General features: G+C 43.5%; 2 protein-coding genes across 3 annotated transcripts; one reads left to right on the top strand and one right to left on the bottom strand.

The window, feature by feature from the left end:
* The first annotated feature begins 4864 nt into the window (after positions 1-4864).
* LOC105909376 (zinc-binding protein A33-like) lies at positions 4865-13653 on the top strand. Its single transcript, XM_031586661.2, has 5 exons — positions 4865-5413; positions 9762-9857; positions 10009-10239; positions 11597-11690; positions 12964-13653. Exons 1-5 carry the CDS (start codon positions 5018-5020, stop codon positions 13503-13505), a joined length of 1359 nt encoding a protein of 452 aa, XP_031442521.1. The 5' UTR covers positions 4865-5017; the 3' UTR covers positions 13506-13653.
* Positions 13654-19122: 5469 nt separating this feature from the next.
* Positions 19123-21307, bottom strand: LOC105905635 (TLR adapter interacting with SLC15A4 on the lysosome). Of its 2 annotated transcripts, none has more exons than XM_012833662.2 (2): positions 21220-21307; positions 19123-19990 (listed from the first exon to the last, which is right to left on the bottom strand). In XM_012833662.2, the coding sequence occupies exon 2, from the start codon at positions 19983-19985 to the stop codon at positions 19149-19151; it is 837 nt and encodes a 278-aa protein (XP_012689116.2). In that variant the 5' UTR covers positions 19986-19990; positions 21220-21307; the 3' UTR covers positions 19123-19148. The 2 variants fall into 2 exon arrangements, with proteins under 2 accessions (XP_012689116.2, XP_031437325.1); XM_031581465.1 differs by having other exon boundaries at positions 19123-19993; positions 21220-21302.
* Between the last annotated feature and the right edge of the window lie 127 nt (positions 21308-21434).

Here is a 21434-nt window from a genome sequence, read left to right as displayed (position 1 = left end):
TAGGTCTTCTAGCCATTCTGTAGAAAAATGCAACCACAAATTGTTCTCGTTTGCTTCTTTTTTACAGTACTGTGTATACTGAACTTTACTGTATTTACCATACGCAGTACTGAAACATCTCAACACGTTATCACTGTATGTTTCACAAAACTACCACTTTTGTTGAAAAAGGAGCATTAGCCACCCTGGAATACAATACATGTGATACAGTAACGTGATATGGTACAGTACTGTAAATACTCTAGATACAGTCTGAGTAGAGTAGAGAGTTGAAGACATACCTGTTTTCCAGTCGGAATGTCCTTATTATGGATGAAACTGTGAAGCGGCTTAGATTAGGATGGACTCTCTGCCCAGCTTCCCTCATAGTCAGGCCATGGTTTATGACATGGTCCACCAAAGTTGCTCTTATGTCATCCGAAATAATGGTCCTTGCGTGGCCTCTTTGACCACGTCCTCCTCTCTCTCTCTGTCCTCCTCTTCCTCTTCCTCTTCCTCTGCCTCTAGCTCTCCCTGCCTCCATGCTTGCAAAGTTGTCAAAATGGCTTAACTGAGGCCTTTTTGTAGCTGGGTGATTGGTGTTCAGTTTTGTAAGTAAGTGTTTTCAGGTGTGTGTCTATGTCTTTTCAATTAACCAATGTGTGTTGTATTTTGAATAGATGTGTTTTCCCAATGGTACCCTGAGATTTCATTTTTGAACTAAGTGTCTTATGTATGAAATAGTGTGTAGTGTCTAGGAGCAAGTGTGTTGCAGAAAGGAGCAAGTGTGTTACAGAATTGCAACTAAAGTGCAAAGCAGCTTCAAGTTATGTTACTTTGGTTTAAGCATGTGTCTATAGTGTTCAAGCAACGGACAAAAACTGTAATATGGCTTTATGGACCTTTATTAACATGATATTAACCTGTCTTAACATGTCTTTAAACCATGATGTTAACATAATGACTTGAAAATAAACTTCAATATATTTTAATTTGAGCCTCACCCACTGAACCGTCTGGATGGCGGCGTGCTATTACTGTGTGTCCGTACATCACTGCAGTTCATCTGAAATTGAACTTTACACCACCCACTTGAACCTTACACCACCCACTTGAACCTTACACCACCCACTGGAACCTTACACCACCCACTTGAACCTTACACCACCCACTTGAACCTTACACCACCCACTTGAACCCTACACCACCCACTTGAACCTTACACCACCCACTTGAACCCTACACCACCCACTTGTTTCCGTCAAAGGGAGAGGATTGGGGCAAGAATGCCACCTGTTGATAATTAACTAGAAAAGCATTTGAAACAAACCTTTTTTTCATACAGTTAACAACAAACAACAAACAAGCCAACACAATCAACCCACATACAAATCCTAACCAGCCTGCATATGAGAATGGGGAAAATAAATACTAAACACATTAAATAGAAATACATTTACAAACGAGTCATGGCACTGGAAATCAGTAGACATTAGTTTCCAGTGCACTAAATTAACACATATAGAGTGTGGGAGTGACCGTCGTCCTTTTGTATGCAGTGGATTAATATTTTTGCAAGTTGCATTTTTAAAAAGAAAATCCCTTTGAGAGAATTACATTTGGTTTTGGGAAATTGACACCTGCTGGAGAGACAGACTTCTGGTCGACTCCCATTCTGTATTGCATATACTAATACTATAGGCATGTATATACGTATGTGAAAGTGGAAAAACCGGTTCGGAAAGAGATTTCAGTGTGGCCGGATGGATCAAGGTTTGCTCTTCAGGACTGTCTTGCGACAACAGACTGGGGCATGTTCAAGCAAGCAGCTACACACAACAACCACATAGACAATGAGGAGCTTACAGACACTGTTTTCTCCTACATCCGCAAATGCACAGATGATGTGACCCACACAAAGACCATCATCACTCGGGCTAACAAGAAGCCATGGCTGACAGGAGCTGTCCATCGGCTGCTGAGGGCCAGAGACAAAGCCTTCAGAGCCGGGGATAGAATTGGCCTGAGAACAGCGAGAGCCAGCCTGTCCCGTGGCATCAGAAAAGCAAAACAGGACTACACAAAAAAGATAACCGGCCACTTCAAGGACAGCAGAGACACGCGCAGCCTGTGGCAGGGCATCCAGACCATAACGGATTACAAGCCTGCATCACAGACCTGCGACGACAACATCTCTCTGCTCAACGACCTAAACAGCTTCTTTGCACGGTTTGAAGCAACAAATAACACAAACCCACAGAAAACTCCACCCCCCCCCCCACGACCAGGCTCTGTGCCTGCCGAAAGTGTGAAGAGGGCACTCTCCACTATCAACCCACGCAAAGCAACAGGCCCAGACAACATTCCAGGCCGTGTACTGAGGGACTGCGCAGAGGAGCTTAAGGATATCTTCACGGATATCTTCAACACTTCTCTGAGTCAAGCTGCTGTTCCATCACATTTCAAGACCTCCATCATCATACCTGTGCCAAAGAAACCGGCTCCATCCTGCTTCAATGACTATCGCCCTGTGGCACTGACCCCCATCATTATGAAGTGCTTTGAACGGCTAGTCATGTCTCACATCAAGTCCATCCTCCCCCCCACCCTGGACCCCTTTCAGTTCGCATACCGGGCCAAACGTTCCACAGAGGACGCAATCTGCTCTGCTCTCCACCCAGCCCTCACTCACCTGGAAAAAGCAGACTCACATGTGAGAATGCTTTTCATAGACTTTAGTTCAGCTTTTAACACCATAATCCCACAACAACTAATTTGTAAACTGGACCAGCTGGGGCTCAACACCTGCCTTTGCAATTGGATTCTGGACTTCCTCAGTGAGAGGCCACAAGCAGTACGAGTCGGCAACAACACCTCGAGCAGCATCACACTCAGCACAGGGGCCCCACAAGGCTGTGTGCTCAGTCCCCTGCTCTTCACCCTACTGACTCACGACTGCACAACAACCTACAGCACCAATCACATGGTGAAGTTTGCGGACGACACAACTCTGGTGGGTCTCATCACCAAGAACGATGAGACCCACTACAGGAAGGAGGTCAACCTTTTGACCACGTGGTGCAGAGACAACAACCTCTTGCTGAATGTCATCAAAACAAAGGAGATTGTGGTTGACTTCAGGAAAAGCCACACTGAACACCCACCACTGACCATCGATGGTGCTGCTGTGGAGCGAGTGAGCAGCACCAAATTCCTGGGGGTGCACATCAGTGAGGACCTCTCCTGGGCAACCAACTCTGCATCACTGACGAAGAAAGCCCAGCGGCGCCTCTACTTCCTCCGCAAGCTCAAGAGAGCGAAAGCTCCCATACCCATCCTGAACACATTCTACCGGGGCACCATTGAAAGCATCCTGTCCAGCTGCATCACTGTGTGGGGCAGTAGCTGCACTGAACACAGCAGGAAAGCACTGCAACGCATAGTGAACACAGCTGGTAAGATCATTGGTGCCCCACTCCCTTCCTTGCAAGACATTTACACCACCCGCCTCACCCGGAAAGCTACCTCGATTGTGAATGACACCAGCCACCCTGCACACAGTCTGTTCAGCCTCCTACCCTCTGGAAGAAGGTATAGGAGCCTCCGTTGCCGCACCACCAGACTCAGAAATGGCTTCATACACCAGGCTGTCAGGAAGCTAAATTCTCTCCCCTCACTCCCCCCAGCCATATCCTCCAGTCTGACAGGAAGCTGAAAATACCCCCGCCCCCCTAAAAAATAACTCAAGACTCTGCACTTTAATCACTTGTATTCACTTGTTTAAAATTGTATTACGTATTTATATTATTTATATATATATAGTATTTATAGTATTTATATATATAGTATTTATAACAACTGTACGTGAATCTTCATGTTTACTTAGTATTAGGAAATGTCTTGTCTTATCTGTTGTGCCTGTGCACTTTTATATGTTTCACCGTGGGAGAGTGGGAAACGTCCTATCGATTCCTTTGTATGTCTTAACATGTGTAGAAATTGACAATAAAGCTACTTTGACTTTGACTTTGGTGTATATCCATTGGTACAACTCATCTTCCCCATATTAATCTGAATCACATCACACATGCTGGTGATATTCCCTTTCCATAAACTATCATTACTCATATTCCCTCATTACTTCTGATTCTCATGTTGTCCCTCAATCACTCCACTCACTGAGAACAGCAGACATTCAACAGGCTCTACACACCACAATAATAAGACTGTGCATGCTGTTACAGCTAAGATCAGACAAGATCAATAATTCGTTAAAATTATATGTGTGTGATTTAAAACAAAACAACTCAAGTTTAAGATAGAATAGCACAGTGTTAATGTGAGGGTTTAGAGCATGTATTTTTAAGTGAAGTTTATTAATAATTAACACAATACAATACATGATACACCTCACTCAATGTTTTATTTTTTCTCCACATTAATATGAAATTGTAACAGGTCTACATATTTTCCAAAATAGCTTATTTCTTTCATTATGTAGGAAGATTATATCTGCAGACCATGCCTGGAACGTCTTGCCTGTTTACTTTTAACCTGAACTTCAGGATCAAAGTCTGTGCGTAAGCCACTGATTTCTGTCTCTGTTTTTCTGGCAGGTACAGTCCACACACACAACTGTGACATAAACTCTAGAGGAGTCGGTGGAAGCAGTGATAGGGGAACTGATCTGACAACTACAGCCGATCCTTAAATTCCTTCAACCATAGTCCCGCCCTCTGACTGACTGACACCACAGGAGGTGAAGTTGACTGTAGGTTGATTCTCCGTCTTCCACTAGACGCTGTCATGTTCATGTGGGATACTTTTATTGGACCCTTTTTTTTAAAACTGTGTTTAGACTAAAGAGGAAAACAGTTATGGCTTAAAGTGAAGCTGGTGAGGCTGAAGTTTTTGTGGATTAAAGTTTGAAACAGGGAAGACTCAGAGTTAGGGACTGACTCGACTTCTCAGACTGCTGAAAGTGAGAGCAAAGCTGCTCAAACAGCCTTCAGAAAGGACAGTGTAGTGTAAAGACAAAATGGCTTCTAAACTTGAAGAGGATCTCTGCTGTCCTGTGTGCTGTGACTTCTTCAAGGATCCTGTCATTTTGACCTGTGCTCACAGTGTGTGTAAAGCCTGTCTGCAGCAGTTCTGGGACACCAAAGGATCCAGAGAATGTCCCTACTGCAGGAGAAAGTGTTCAAAGGAAGCCCACCCTCCTAACATGGCGTTAAGGAACCTGTGTGAGAGCTTCTTACAGGAGAGAAGTGAGAGAGCTTCAGCAGGGTCTGAGGTACTCTGCAGTCTGCACAGTGAGAAACTCAAGCTCTTCTGCCTGGAGGATAAACAGCCTGTGTGTTTTGTGTGTCAGACCTCAAAGACACATAAAAATCACAGCTTCTGTCCTGTAGACGAAGCAGCACTGGACCGTAAGGTAAGAATCTACTACTCTGGTAATATTGGCGATGGGCTCTAAAAAACACATCTTGATCTATTCTATTCTATTTATTTTATTCTATTGGGTGTGGACTATTAATGCTAGAAGGTACTGTAACAGTAGAGGGCGGTGTCAAAACCCTGTTGTAACAACTGATTGTTGCACAACATGCAAACCTCCGACCTGAAATACTCTGACCAGTGGCGTAACGTAGTAGCGACGGGCCCAGGTGCAAGATATTATGACGGGCCCCCCTAGTGAACGCAAACATTTTTTTAAAAATCGTAGCGTTCCCTACTTCCGCAACCGCGTCTAAAAAAAAACGCTAATCAAAGGTGTTTGTTATCGATATAAATATCGTTTAATTAATCAACCTTACTTATTTCAGAAGCGATGGGTGTGTACACAATGAACTAAGTCTTGTTTGACTCTCAGCAGGAACATTTCTTACCGTAAAAATAGTTAGAAAGTAATAATAATAGCGACCACTATTTACCCAACTTGTAGCCTAGTAATCCTGCCCTACCATAATGTATGTAGGCTATAACTTGTCTTGAAATGTATATCTATCACAATAGCCGCTTGTTACCTGTTGCATGGTTGCTGACACACCACTGAGGGCAGAAGCAGCGATGCTTATCCCTGCTGACTCCGTGGACTCGCGACTAGTTGACGCCGGGCTAGTTAAAAAGCCGAATTGGTTTAACTATAGCGTATTGTATGGTCACATGATCAAATAGAGACTTGACATTGGACAACAACATACATATTACCCAGCAATCATCATTGCTAATCACAAAAATACCAAAGAAAATAAGAACTTATTCATTTCATTGAATAGTTTTTTGATAGTTTCTATAGTGTATGTAGGATAAGCATATGATTTTGTTATAAATTGCTACTTTTCCCCAACAAATAATAACTAGCATTACTGAAATAAGTTTGCCTTTTCAAGTGTATAAATAGCATTTTACACTGCATTCTTCGTAAGAACAGCCCGGATTTGAACATAAGCATATCCGAGAAAATCGGACGCTGTACTGAGATTGGGCCCGTCGAGCGACGCCTGTCACTGTACTTGGAAGGGGGGGGCCCGTAGAGCGACGCGTGTAAATCTTTGGGTCCGGCTTCTGGCCCTGACACCCCACGGGCCCAGGTGCAGCCGCACCTGCTGCACCCCCTATAGTTACGCCCCTGACTCTGAGCCTTTTCTTCCTCACTCCCACTCTGCCATACCAAGGACTCCCAGAGTGTACAGGAGCAAACTTAAGGAAGCCCTCGACTCTCTCCAACACAGAGTCAAACTTCACATCACTATCATCTTGGAGTCATAGTCATTACTGACAATAAGATGCTGTGTAATTATTCACCCAAATTGCCTTTAAATCATTAAAATAAAGCTTTTCCCCACATAAATTTTGATTACACACAGATTTTTCAGAGATAAATAAACAGGAAATTATGTACTAACCATACTGGCACCGTAAAGGACTGCTCAGTACGGTTATCGTCAAACTAAGAGACAGCTGCTGGATATGTTGTATATGTCTTTTGAGTCTGCTAGCAGTTGCTATTTCGGACGAAATGCGGTTTTCGGTAAACTAATCTGTGGCTAATTTGCTTTTGTATATTAGAGTAGGCTAATAGTTACTAGTACACTCAGCTATCAGGGAATAGAGGAAAATATTTAGTTGCATATGTTTTTGAGTCTGCTAGCAGTTGCTATTTCGGGCGAAATCCGGTTTTCGGTTGGCTAATCTGTGGCCAGTTTGGTGAACTGTTCTACCTTGTACTTACCTTCCCAGGAACTAAGCTATGGCTAAGAGTCCTTTCCTATTGGTCATGTTAGGTTCTATTTACAGTTAGGTTGAACTGTGGTTAATTAAACTATCTTCACACCAGCATCTTTTTTCCTATCCACCAAGTGGCTCATGGGAGAGGATGACAGGAGTAGGAGGCGAGAGGCGCGCCACCAGACTGGGCAGGGCAACCTCTATGCCGGGTTTGGCATTGTTGTCTCACAGGGGCAGAGCGGGTGTGTACGTGCTACGTATTTGTTTTCAGTTAAGGTGAGGCTTAGTAATTAAGCTCTAATATCATGATAAGGTTAACAGAGGTTTGTTACAAACACTTGTAAAGAGACACAGATAAGTAAACAGATAAATGTTACAGTGAGCGATAAGTGTGATCCAAAGTCTTAAGTGCATGTTTAAAGGTTTCCACCATTTCAGCCATTCATAGGTATTCTGGCAGAGTATTCCAAAGGCTGGAGGCGTAGAAACTAAAAGCTGCTTTCCCATGTCTCTTTGTCCTGGCTTGTGGAACTGTTAGGAGTTCAGTGCCAGAGGACCTCAGGGATCTACTGGGTGTGTACCTTGAGAGCATGTCTGTTATATATTCAGGTGCATGACTATGGAGTGATTTATAGACTAGTAGGAGAATCTTGAAATCTATTCTGAAACTAACAGGTAACCAGTGCAGTGATTTTAATACTGGTGTGATGTGCGCTCTCCGTCTTGTTTTAGTGAGGACTCGCGCTGCTGCATTCTGTATTGTTTGTAGTTGACTAATGGCTTTTTTTGGTAGACCAGACAAAAGCGAGTTACAGTAGTTTAGCCTGCTCGTGATTAAAGCGTGCATCAGTCTTTCAGTGTCAGCCTGAGAGAGAAATGGTTGCACCTCAGCAATGTTTCTTAGGTGAAAAAAATATGTTTTCAAAATGGAGTTCTGAGTCAAATATGACACCTAGGTTTCTGGCTTGCTGCTTGGTGTTAAGTGCTAGTGTTTTTAAATGTCCAGATAGTTTCTCTCTTTCGTTTTTTTTCACCAATGACTAATACCGCTGTTTTAACTTGGTCAAGCTGGAGAAAGTTTTGTGACATCCATACATTTATATCAGAAATGCAATTTACCAAACAATCAATAGAGCTGTAGTTGTTGGGTGGTACAGAAATATAGAGCTGGGTGTCATCTGCATAGCTATGATGGTTGATGTTGTGCCTCCTAATGACACTACCAAGGGGTAACATGTATAGACTGAAAAGTAAAGGCCCTAAAATGGATCCTTGAGGTCATACAAATGTGTTTTGAGCTGTGGTCTCCGAGGGCGACAAAGTATTCCCGGCCAGTTAGATAGGTCCTAAACCAGTTTAGGACTGGGCCAGCGAGGCCAACCCAATTTTGTAGTCTATCAATAAGGATATCATGATCGACAGTATCAAAGGCTGCGTTCAGTTCCAGAAGGGCCCAGACAGATCGTTTTTTGGAGTCAGCATTAATCCTGAGGTTATTTACAGCCTTGACTAATGCCGTTTCTGTGCTATGATTGGAACGAAAACCAGATTGGAAAGTGTCAAAGGCACAGTTAGCATCTAGGAAATTATTTAACTGTTTAAAGACAATTTTTTCCAGGATTTTGCTTAGAAAGGGAAGGTTGGAGATGGGTCTAAAATTGTTTAGAACTGAAGAGTCTAAATTGCTTTTGTTCAGGAGGGGTCTCACCAGGGCAGTTTTAAGTTCTGATGGGAAAATACCTGTAAGCAGGGAACAGTTTACAATGGCTAGAATGTCCTTATACACAGAGTTTAAGATGGTCTTAAAAAATGTGGTGGGAATGGGATCAAGAGGGCATGTAGACGGCTTCAGTTATGACACTACTTTGCTCAGCATTTCTATATCAGCCAGTGCAAAAAAGCTCATACTGTTACAGCATGGTGGAAGGGGATTAGAAAACAAGACATTTGGAATTTCCTGAGCAATATTCATCCTATGATGTTCGTTATCTTATCTCTGAAGCATGCTGCAAATTCCTCACATTTGGAGGTGGAAACGAGACATCATCTACTTTGTTGAAAAGAGCACCATGGAATTGTTAGACTTTATAGATATCAAATTAAAGAAATGATCCTTCCTAGTATTTCTTAGTGCTTTATTAAAGACTGAAAGATAATCCTTAAAAGATATCAAGATGGACCTGTAGCTTGGTCTTTCTCTATGTACACTCAGACCTTCTGCAAGATATCTTAAGTTTAATAATTTCCTCATTTCTCCATGGAGCTTTTTGTTTGGCTAAAACCTATTTTTGTTTCAAGGGTGCTACAGAGTCAAGTGAGATGTTTAATGTCTCTTGATGTGTATTATTAGGTTAATCTGGAAACGCTCATGTCTACTTTATATACACGTTGGGGTAACCCCCTGTTATCCCCATTTTATCCCTAACTCTATGCACGAAATATCAAGATATTCACTCCCTCACAGACTAAAAATGAAACAACTTGGTTTCCTCGTGCCAGTATTGTAGAGAAGGGTAGTCTCTAGTCTACAGTAAAGTGTTCATTCATTCCAGGAGCAGCTCAAGGTCAAACTGCAGCCCTTACAGGAGAAACTGAAGACCTTTGAGGAGGCTAAACTCATCTGTGACCAAACAGCAGCTCATATTAAGGTGAAACATGGATCATATAATGGAGAAGTACTATTTTTTAATATGTCATCATGAGACAGCAAATCATGTGTTATGGATCATTTCAAATGTAACTGACACATCTGCTCATAACTAAACAGGATCAAGGCTTTAGTCATGTTGTTCTATTTAGACTCAGGCCCAGCACACAGAGAAGCAGATCAAGGAGGAGTTTGAGGATCTTCACCAGTTTCTACGAGATGAAGAGGCAGCTAGGTTAGCTGCACAGAGGGAGGAAGAGGAGCAGAAGAGTCAGATGATGAAGGTGAAGATGGAGAAGATGAGCAGAGAGCTCTCATCTCTTTCAGACACAATCAGAGCCATAGAAGAGGAGATGGGAGCTGATGACATCACATTCCTGCAGGTGAGAACCATCCACTGTCTGTATAATGACTCTTGATATCCGATTAATAGTTTTGGGGTGGGTGGGTGGGGCTCAGTTCAGGGTGCGGGTGTCAGTGGGGTTGAGGTAGGGGAGAGCTGGGTTGGTTTCACTTGAAGAGTCTAGGACTAAGGAGGTAAAAGCTGTTTTGGAACTCACAATTTCACCATTTTCTTTCATGAGAAATTAGGAGAATTTCCTCAACAGCCACTCACTCATTGCTGTGTGGCACTTCAAATACTCAGCACTCTCTGTAGAGCAATGCCACACACACTCACACACACTTCCAACAAAATGTGTTTATTTGTATTTGTGAGGTTTTCTTTCAGCTATGTATGAAATGTGAAAAGGTGGATAATATGATGAGTTACACTCATATCCAACAAAATTTCTTTTGATCACCTGAAGAGTCTTCCATCTTGGAGACGAGTAGAGAGAGCAGTTTGTGTCTGGGTTGACTAAGGTCCCTCATCATGTTGGATCTTCATCAGGCAGCACATGCAGGAGACGTCCTGTGGGGCTGGAAGATCAGTCCCTGTTATTTATAGAAAACTCAGCAATCTTCACTCTGTAGGACACAATGAACAAATGGTTGTGTGATCTGGGTTCACGTCCCAAATCTGCTTGGAGAAATCTGGGTGTGGGGAGTGAAAGAGCTGCACTCTCCTCTTCCTCATCCACCATCTTGAGCTCTTAGCGTCCATTGCACCTTTGGGCTTCAGCAGAATACTGGGCTTATAATGAGGTTATATATTGCAGTTAAAGAGGGTTATATAGTACGGTTCTATATTAAGGTTATATTGAGGGTTATACTGTATATAGAAGTTATCTATTGAGGGTGATATATTGAGATTCCAGCAGAGAAACGTCAGGTGCTTAAGATGGGCAGGGTGAGATTAGTGTGCAGGTGAGGTGGGACAGGTGTTACCTGAAGAGTCTTTCAGCTAGGACAGGAGCACAGAGAGATGTGTGTCTGGAGAAAAACAAACAAGTGTCAATACATGTATTTATTAATGGATTTACAGTAAAGTAACAGCACAAGTTATTCAAACTATAGTTTCTAGTGTTCATCATCACTTTCAATAACAAATCTTCGCTTGTGTCAATAAATTTATTTATGAATGGATTGAATCATGTAATTGCTTAATATTCATTCATCAAAAGAGAAATAATTTAAATTATATTTCCTCCTTTTCCATTTTGCAGAACTACAAGAGCACAGTGGAAAGGTGAGTGATCTGCCTCCTGTCTCTCTCTTCTCTGTGGTTCTGAACCCAAACCCACAGCAGCACTGACTCCTGAATGTTATTCCAGAGCCCAGTGCACACTGCAGGATCCAGAGAGGGTTTCAGGACCTCTGATCAATGTGGAAAAACACCTGGGCAACCTGAAGTTCAGAGTCTGGGAGAAAATGCAGGAGATTGTTCAATACAGTGAGTATACAGTCACATGCGCTCACACATCTGCACACACACACACACACACACACACACACACACACACACACACACACACACACACACACACACACACACACACACACACACACACACACACACACACACACACACACACACACACACACACACACACACACACACACAGAGAGACACACACACACACACACACATGAGATGTGTAGCGAATGTCTGATGAAACGCCAAAGTTGTATTTCTCGGTTCAAGTTAGCTGATGTGGTAGATGGAGTGAGTAAAGACCGGCTGGGGAAGATATCCATGTATTAATCCAAATGACAATGTTAAGCCTCACACAGCGCAGTAATCTCAGGTCGTACAGGTACAGGTTACTGAGAATACGCTTTGTCTTCTTCTTCCGCTCTCTTCGAATGGTAACAGAATGCAATAGCTCTTATAGGGCTACAGGGTTAACATACTAACACAAAGGCATAAAACACTATCCACAGGTGTTCGTCTGGGTAGGATGCTTTTGGGGAATATAAGATGAGGCTTACTCTGGACCTAATGGCAGGAAATAATAATTTGGGTAAGGGGGGTCACTTAGTAGTGTTTGAATTAAATGTGCGGAGGTCTCTGTGATGGGTGTGAAGGTGTATTAATAGGAAAGACCTTATTTGGTCATAAGGAAGGGGGTGGGTGTGTCTTGAGGTCTAGTTCAAGGTGTAAGGTGGGGGCGTGTAAGGAAGGGGACAGTATGTGGTCTACCTAGATATGAAAGGTGTAAGGAAGGGGACAGTATGGGGTCTACCTAGATATGAAAGGTGTGAATGCCACGCAGGGAGGGTCTTGCTGATGATGATCGTCTTAATGCTAATAGATCCGGCTCCAACCATCTTGGCGTGGCTGTAGACAAAGGCCAAGAATCAAGTCTAATAGGCCTGACTCCAGACCCCTGGTGTGGCTGAGACTAAACATTCACATCCTTATCACACATCATTTTTTACTGTCATCACACTATTCATCATCATCTTCATTGTTGGAATCATCATAATTAATTAATCTACTCATCATCACTCACCTTTACCTTCTCACACATCACTCAGTGTTCAGCTCATGTGTGTGTGTGTCCTTTCTCTCCTCTCACACATCACTCAGTGTTCAGCTCATGTGTGTGTCCTTTCTCTCTTCTCACACATCACTCAGTGTTCAGCTTGTGTGTGTGTGTCCTTTCTCTCTTCTCACACATCACTCAGTGTTCAGCTCATGTGTGTGTCCTTTCTCACTGCAGCTCCTGTGACTCTGGATCCCAACACTGCACACCCATGTCTCATCCTGTCTAAGGATCAGACCAGTGTGAGACTTAGTGATGAGAGACAGCAGCTTCCTGATAACCCAGAGAGATTTGATAAGTATCACAGTGTCCTGGGCTCTGAGGGCTTTAACTCAGGGACACACTGCTGGGATGTGGAGGTTGGAGAGAACACATGGTGGGGTGTGGGTGTGATGACAGAGTCTCTCCAGAGGAAGGGAACCTTTAACTCTATCAGTGGACTGTTGTTTGCGTATTATAAAGATGGTAAATATGGAGTATGTTCTACAACACAGTCCTCCACTCGCCTCACAGTGAAGCAGAAACTCCAGAGGATCAGAGTGCAGCTGGACTGGGACAGAGGAAAGCTGTCATTTTCTGACCCTGATAATAACACACACCTACACAATCTCACACACACTTTCACTAAAAGAGTGTTTCCATTCTTGAATGGCGGTAGGATCTCTCCTTTGAGGATCTTACCAGTGAAGGCCTCAGTAACAGTAGAGCAGTTCAGATAGAGCTGATGTAATTTCCCTTTGTCAGGTTAATGATGACTTGCTGTTAATATGTTCCCATTCATTATGAATTCTGAATGACTTGGTTCTATGGTTAGTTGCCTTAAGAATATCCACAGGTGTCACATGATCTGAAGTCTGCTAATATTCCAAATTGAAGGACATGTCTTTGACAGAAATGTATTCAAAATGATATTCCTAAACATAATAATTACTTGCTTTTGACTTATTTTCCAAACTTTGTGTGAGATTGGTGAAATGTCATGTTTTTCAGTCTGATCCGACTCCTGGGACTGTTCAAACCGAAACATTGATGACTAAAATCAAATAAAAGATGCTTCAACTGGCTTGTCAATTGTATTACTTTGTTACATGTTTATTTTTTGATGTATCGTTATTTTAGTACTGTCACTATGGTTCTGCCTGTCATACCACTGAACCATCCAGCACTGACAACGTGTACCAGATGAGACTTATTTGTTGTTGGCCTTCTCACTCCAGGGGAGCATAGGCCATCAATAGCGAGTTTCCACCAGATTTAGTATCTACTTGTTTTCGATGTTTCAGTAATCTAGTATCATCCACTGAGCGAGGGATTGGCCCACCCAGCTTCAGCTTACAGCACCTGGTATTCCCAGTTGGTCTCCCATCCAATTACTAACCAGGCCCAGCACAGCAATGTGGTATGGCTGTAACAGATGAGACTTATATTCCCTAATGATTTTTTTTAATTAATATACAATTATGTTTTCCTTTTATTTGATTTAACCAGGGAGAATTGTGTGAGAAGGCTTTAGTCTGGGTACTTCTCCAGCACATCCTGTTTAGTGCTGAATGTGAACAGTGCCCCCTAGTGACAGGTATAGAGTAGTGCCTGCAGGAACGACGTCAGAAATGAAAGGAGACACACCGTGGTGGGTAACAGTAACAAAGAGTTTTACAGTAGAGAGTGTGACCAAAACACTATTGTCAAGTTTTCAGTGAGGAGGCATATCAATATTTTGTAGTAGGCCATGTAAGAAGTATAAAAACGCAAAAAATGTGTGATCACACCCAGTCTCCAATTTGAGTCTTATCACAACAACTCATCAACATCACAACCAATGTTCTCCTTTAGAACTGGTATATAAATCATACATTTTGAAGGGTGCTGCCTTAAAAAGGCACACAAATAGTCAATGTCTGTCGTGTCTTAGAAAGTGAACTATGCCTGTATGTTTTGCAAAAGGTGTTCCATAAAATTGAAAAGTGAGTGAAAGGGTGATAATTGTTTTATATTTTACCGGGTTTGGTGTGGGGTTTTGCACTTTGAGTGACCGGTTTCAGAAATCAACCTTATTTTTCTATGTAATGGCAAGCACAGTACATTTTAGACGACCTTATTGTTCTATGTAATGGCAAGCACAGTGCATTTTAGACAACCCTATTGTTCTATGTAATGGCAAGCACAGTACATTTTAGACGACCTTATTGTTCTATGTAAAGTCAAGCACAGCACATTGTTATCCCTGGTGCAGTTTGAAATAAAGTATTTTAAGGTATACAAATCTGATGACTTCTCTCATTTTTTAATGAGTTTTTAAGTTAATCAGTTTGTTTTAATTGAATGTTGTCCATTGTCAATCTGTCCTTTGCCAGGGGAACACAGGCACCCAGAATGCACTACGATAACAGAGAGTTTTACAAAATTACCATTTATGATGTTGATGCTGTGAAAGATTTCTTGTGCATGTTTGAATTCCATATTATTATTTTTGTTTTCATGGCACTCAGACTTGACTGTTCTTTAAGTAATTACACCTGCAACCGTTATGGTAAGGTGTGCGCTAGATATAGGATATAGGTTTGTGTTATATCACACATGTCGGTTATAATGAAGTGTGTGCTAGATTTAGGATATAGGTTTATATGTTATAATACATATGTTCTTTCACCATGAGAGTGCATATGAATTTCATATGATAGAGCTTAATTAGCAAGAGGTGATTGCTCATAATATTAGTAACGCTCTAAGTTAGTTTGATCATTTGATTGACAAATATCAGACTAATAAATCTGAACTGTCTATGAAACAACCAGGACATTGGTCATCTATTCACATGACCCATACAAAATGGTTAATTTGATCTGTAAGGCAGGGCAAGAATCTTTGGATTGTAAAAACACAGATGGCCTTCTAGTTGTAATTACTCATTAGGTGTGGGTCAGTGGTTGTTAGATTGCCTCTAACAACATTCCAGAACAGCATTGTTCTGATTAGTTGACTTTCCCACACCCCTGCTGGTGTTCTTATCCCTATCACTTGTCTCTGGTTTTCTCCCTGTGCTTTTACATGCAAGGATTAAACTAAGTGCAGGAAAATAGATTTAAGAGTATTAAGTGTGATATTGCATTAGAAGATGATTTCTTTGTCATGTTTGGGTTCATTTGAATGGTCTCAGTCTGAGTGGTAGAGTGGTCTCAGTCCTGCAGCTGAATAGATTAGTCTTAACATGGATCTCAGAAACATGAGAATTCTGGTCTCTGTGGGTTGTAGGTAACCCCCCTCTGGAGGGAACAAACCCCTTCTTTAGGTGACAACCCCCTCTATTTGTCTTATTGACTGTGTAATCCCTATCATAAACACCACTGTCCATGTGAATAATTATTATACCAGATGTAGGACTAAATTAAATGGGTATTTAAGGGGAAGATAGCCAAAGGACTTGAAGTATTCTGTAGCCAGGGCCTCCCGCACTCCATGAGTGTAGCAGAGCAGCCAGGTATGTTCATACTCTCTGAATGTTTGGATGTTTCATATGTTTCTCTTATATGTGTAACTTTAGATTATTCCCCTTAGACTCGTTTGAATATGTATCTGTATTAGTAACTTGCACCTGACTGCAGAAATTGTGATGCTCTTATCCACTGTGGCCTCTCAAGAAATTATTAACTAGAGAAGTATTACTAGCTAACGGTGTTTCCGCCACATCTGGCTAGGCTTAGTTTCAAACCGAAAAGCAGTGATGTAAGTCTTGAGGTACCTGGCTAATCAGCTGGGTTAGACACGCTGCAGCAGAACTGTTACATTGTATTATACAGCAATGGATTGCAGTCCAGCCTCTGCACTGGATTGAATGGTTATACTGAGATCGTACAGCAGCCTGGCACTCGGTCCCTGAACCAGTTCAGTCTAACATGCTGGTAAGCCCCGTGGCAGAACTGTAGCCTCTGAGCTCGTCTCCAGGACTAGTATCAGGTTGTGTCTGTGGAATATGCCAAAAGATAGAAACTGGCCATGGCCAAATCCTGTGCGACACTATTCCTAGAAGAAACCAGTTATTAAAAAGTCAGAGGGGTATTGATATGGAGGTCAATGTTAGCCTGGGTACCAGACGAACTTAGCCCCGCCCACAACATTTGAGGTCTGGAAGTTCGGTGTGGCATTGCTCCGTTGGGGAGAAACTATTACACTATTCATAGAAGAAACACGTTATTAAGGGGGAAGAGGGGTAGCAGACTGTAGGCATCCAAGGAATGACCCTAGGTCAGCCTACCTAACGGGTATCAATATAACATTAAACACCAGGAACTAAGGCTGAGTTCCTAAATGAGTGGAGTCCGATTAATTAGGGTTTAGGCAGGGTCCTTTAATAAATATTATATTTCAGCAAAGCGCAGAGAGACGAACACGCCGAAACCTTCGGCCACTCCCAGTTCCGCCCAGTTCTCCCAGCAGCCTTTGCACTGAGATGATTTTGCTTCCACCAAATTAAATGAATTGTATGTGTCAGTAATACTTGGAAACTCAAGGTGACAGTTCACATTTATTTGGATCACCTAAAGAAATATTGTTGCATTTACTAAATTACCTGTTACTCTCTCTCTCTCTTTATCACCTGTCACTCTCTCTCTCTCTTTATCGTCTGTTCCTCTCTCTCTCTTTCTCTCTCTTTATCATCTCCCCCTTACCCCTCTTTTTTGGATATCTGCAGTAGTGGGGTGCTGATCTCTCTTTCTCTCTCTCTCTCTCTCTCTCTCTCTCTCTCTCTCTCTCAGTGGATATCTGCAGTAGTGGGGTGCTGATCTCTCTTTCTCTCTCTCTCTCTCTCTCAGTGGATATCTGCAGTAGTGGGGTGCTGGTCTCTTTCTCTCTCTCTCTCTCTCTCTCTCTCTCTCTCTCTCAGTGGATATCTGCAGTAGTGGGGTGCTGGTCTCTCTCTATCTCTCAGTGGATATCTGCAGTAGTGGGGTGCTGATCTCTCTTTCTCTCTCTCTCTCTCTCTCTCAGTGGATATCTGCAGTAGTGGGGTGCTGGTCTCTCTCTCTCTCTCTCTCTCTCTCTCTCTGTCAGTGGATATCTGCAGTAGTGGGGTTCTGATCTCTCTCTCTCTCAGTTGATATCTGCAGTAGTGGGGTGCAGTGTTAATTTTGGCAGCTATTTTAGATTTAGTCTGAGTCTTTAGACGAAAATGCACATTAGTTTTAGTCACATAATTAATTCCAATTAATTCAACGTAAATAATCATTTTAAGGCAATACTTAATTAACAGTATTATCATTAAAATATAAGAGAATATCAAGTCTAGATTTTAAAGATTCTTGACCTTAGAGTTAAATCAACCACATATCCTCATATGAACCAACAGATTTAGCTAGACGGATAGTTTTGAGAGTTGAAAGTGGTGCCAATGATAATAACAAATGCATAAATAGACAAGGAAGGATATGTAAACCAATCACATATTCATTTATTTTTTCTTGATTAATGTCATGCGTGGCCTGTCCTATATTCCATTCTGCAATGTGTTTACTAGCTAGCTATCGATAGCTAACTTAGCTAGCTATTGATAGCTAGTTTAACTTAGCTATGCTACCTCATAGTTAGCCAACGTTAGCTAGCTAAACGTTTTGGAAATCATTTTCCAAGGCTAACAGGAGGTTTCAATCGAAGATTACTAGCTAGTTATCCAAGCTGACACAACCTTTACACTCGACTGCCCCTTTGAAGTTAACTTAACGTTGGCTAATATATTCTAATAACTAGTTAACATTAGCTAATTATCCTTGACAGTTACTAGCTAATTTACCTTGGCATAAATTGCAGGGTTGTCTTGTGCGCTTTCAGGTGCCTCTTGTTGTGTTCTCCCCACCTTCCCTCCCGTTATTGCGGTGCATTGTGTTTTATTTTCTGTCAAGTTATAATTAAAGACTGCCCAGATATCTATTCTTCTTTTTCTTCCGGTACAGAGTGCTTGAACTTGAGCCATCATATAACGTTTGTTAGGGCGTCACTTGCATGTCTGGGGGGGGGGCATCTCAGGGAGTGGACGAGGGATAGATACAGGACCGGGCAACATTCAACCAATGATGTGCATAGGCTACAAGTTTAGAAAAAAAAAAAATGTGACTTAGTCAACCACCAACATTTTCGTCTCGTCTCGTCAACGAAAGTTAAAATAGATTTAGTCATAGTTTTTATTTTCAAAGTTTTCGTCACGTCTTAGTCTCGTCTTAGTCTTTGGAAAAAGGTTGTTAACGCATATTTTTCGTCAACGAAATTAACACTGGTGGGGTGCTGATCTCTCTCTCTCTCTCTCTCTCTCTCTCTCTCTCTCAGTGGATATCTGCAGTAGTGGGGTGTTGATCTCTCTCTCTCTCTCTCTCTCAGTGGATATCTGCAGTAGTGGGGTGTTGATCTCTCTCTCTCTCAGTGGATATCTGCAGTAGTGGGGTGCTGATCTCACTGGACTGCAGGCTGCTGGCCACCCTGAGCAGGCAGCTCATCACCATGTCCTTGGCACGGTCCGCCCCCAGGTTCTGGTCCCGGCGCAGCTGCAGGGTGATCTGGTCCAGGCTGGTCTGCAGCAGCTCGGAGGCCAGCACGGGCAGCGGCAGGGGGGCGAGCCGGTCCTGCGGGGCGGGGCCCTGGGTCAGGTGCTGCCGGTATAGCTCCAGCAGCTTCTGCTCCAGGTAGCGGTTCAGCTGCGAGTTAGACAGCGGCCGCTCGGGCGCCAGCAGGGACGGGCGCTCCCGGACGCCCAGAGGGGGGTCCTCGCTCCAGGACAGCAGCAGCGGCTCCTGTTCCGGCTCGGGGTCCTGGCAGGGGCTGGCCTGCAGATCGCCTGCATCGCCTGCCCCCCCCAGCAGCAGCACCTGGTCCCCGGCGATGTGGAGGTCGCTGTAGTGCTGGCAGATGCTGTGGCAGGACGGGGGCACCAGGAAGGGCTCCGCTGGGCCTGAGGCGACCCGCCCGGGGACGTCCACTCCTGGGGAGACATGTCTGCACGACTGGGCGTCCAGCGGCCGTGGACTCTCTGCCAGGGACAGCTCCGGGCTGTCACAGGGTTGCCGCGGAGATTTGGGGACGTGCATGGGGGGGCGGGGGAGGTGGACGGGGCTTGCTGAGCTTGATGTAGGTACAGGTGTGTGTGTGTGGCTGTCAGACAGGCGGTCCCAGTCCTGGCAGAACGCCACAGTCCAGAGGCGGCTTTCACACAGCATGCTGACTGCTGAGACACACACACACACGCACACACACACACACGCAGGCACACGCAGGCACACGCATACACACGCAGGCACACACATACACACACAGGGACACACATGGGCACACATGCAGGCACGCGCATACACACACATGGGCACACACACACACACATACACACATGGCAGACACCCACAGACACACACATACACACACACACACACACACACACAGACACGCGCACACACATGGGCACAGAGACACACACAGGCGCGCGCACACACACAGGCACACATACATACATACACACGCACACGGGCGCACACACACACAGGCACACAAACACATTACATTACATTACATGAGAAACACCTGTACAAGGAAATAAAAAACTTACATACTGTACATAATACTCACTCAAACATAGACAGACATGTTTACACAGGTATCCAAACACATAAACGTAGACAGACATGTTTACACAGATATCCAAACACACAAATGCAAATAACATCTAATTGATATGATCAGTAATTTACTGCATAGTTTGAAACTGAAACATAATGTTATAGATTAATATGATTGACCGAAGAGGTGAATTAGACTTGTCTCTTAGCATTGGTTATAGTGCCTTACTGCTCCCCACAGTCCACACACACACACACACACACACACACACACACACACGCACTATCACACTGCCCACAGTCCATGCACACACACACACACACACACACACACACACACACACACACACACAAATGCACACACTCCCCACAGTCCACACACACACACACACTCACACACACACACACACACACACACTCCCTATAGTCTATGCCTACCCATCCAGTCTACATGAGATCTTCAGTTTGACAATGATCAGCTCATAGCACAGCAGCAGTTAGCAGCCATGATGGTATTTTATGATAAAGGATACAGGGGACTCAACAGAGGGGTTGACCACACACGCACACGCACAAACACACACACACACACACACACACACACACACACACACACACTCACACACAGTCCCTACGGCCTACAGCAGCAGTTAGCAGCCATGATGGTATTTTTTGATAAAGGATAATACAGAAGACTCACCAGAGGGGTTGACCACACACGCACACGCACAAACACACACACACACACACACACACACACACACGCACGCACGCACACACACTCCCTACAGTCCATGCCAGCCATGATGGTATTTTATGATTAAGGATACAGAAGACTCACCAGAGGGGTTGACTACTTCCTCGGGTTGAAGCAGAGGTCTTCAGCACGTTGAAAAATGTGTGTGTGTCTGAGCGTGTGTGTGCATGTCAGAAAAGAAAAAGACTTGTGGTCTGCTTAGAGAACCTCTTATTTATACAGAACCGAGGGGGGAAGTGAGAGACAGGTGTGTGTGAGTGTGTGTGTGTGTGTGTGTGTGTGTGTGTGTGTGTGTGTGT

This window comes from Clupea harengus, chromosome 2 (assembly GCF_900700415.2).
Source record: "Clupea harengus chromosome 2, Ch_v2.0.2, whole genome shotgun sequence".
NCBI lineage: Eukaryota > Metazoa > Chordata > Actinopteri > Clupeiformes > Clupeidae > Clupea > Clupea harengus.
The sequence above is the reverse complement of the archived record's forward strand: the minus strand, read 5'-3'. Positions and strand labels throughout refer to the sequence as shown.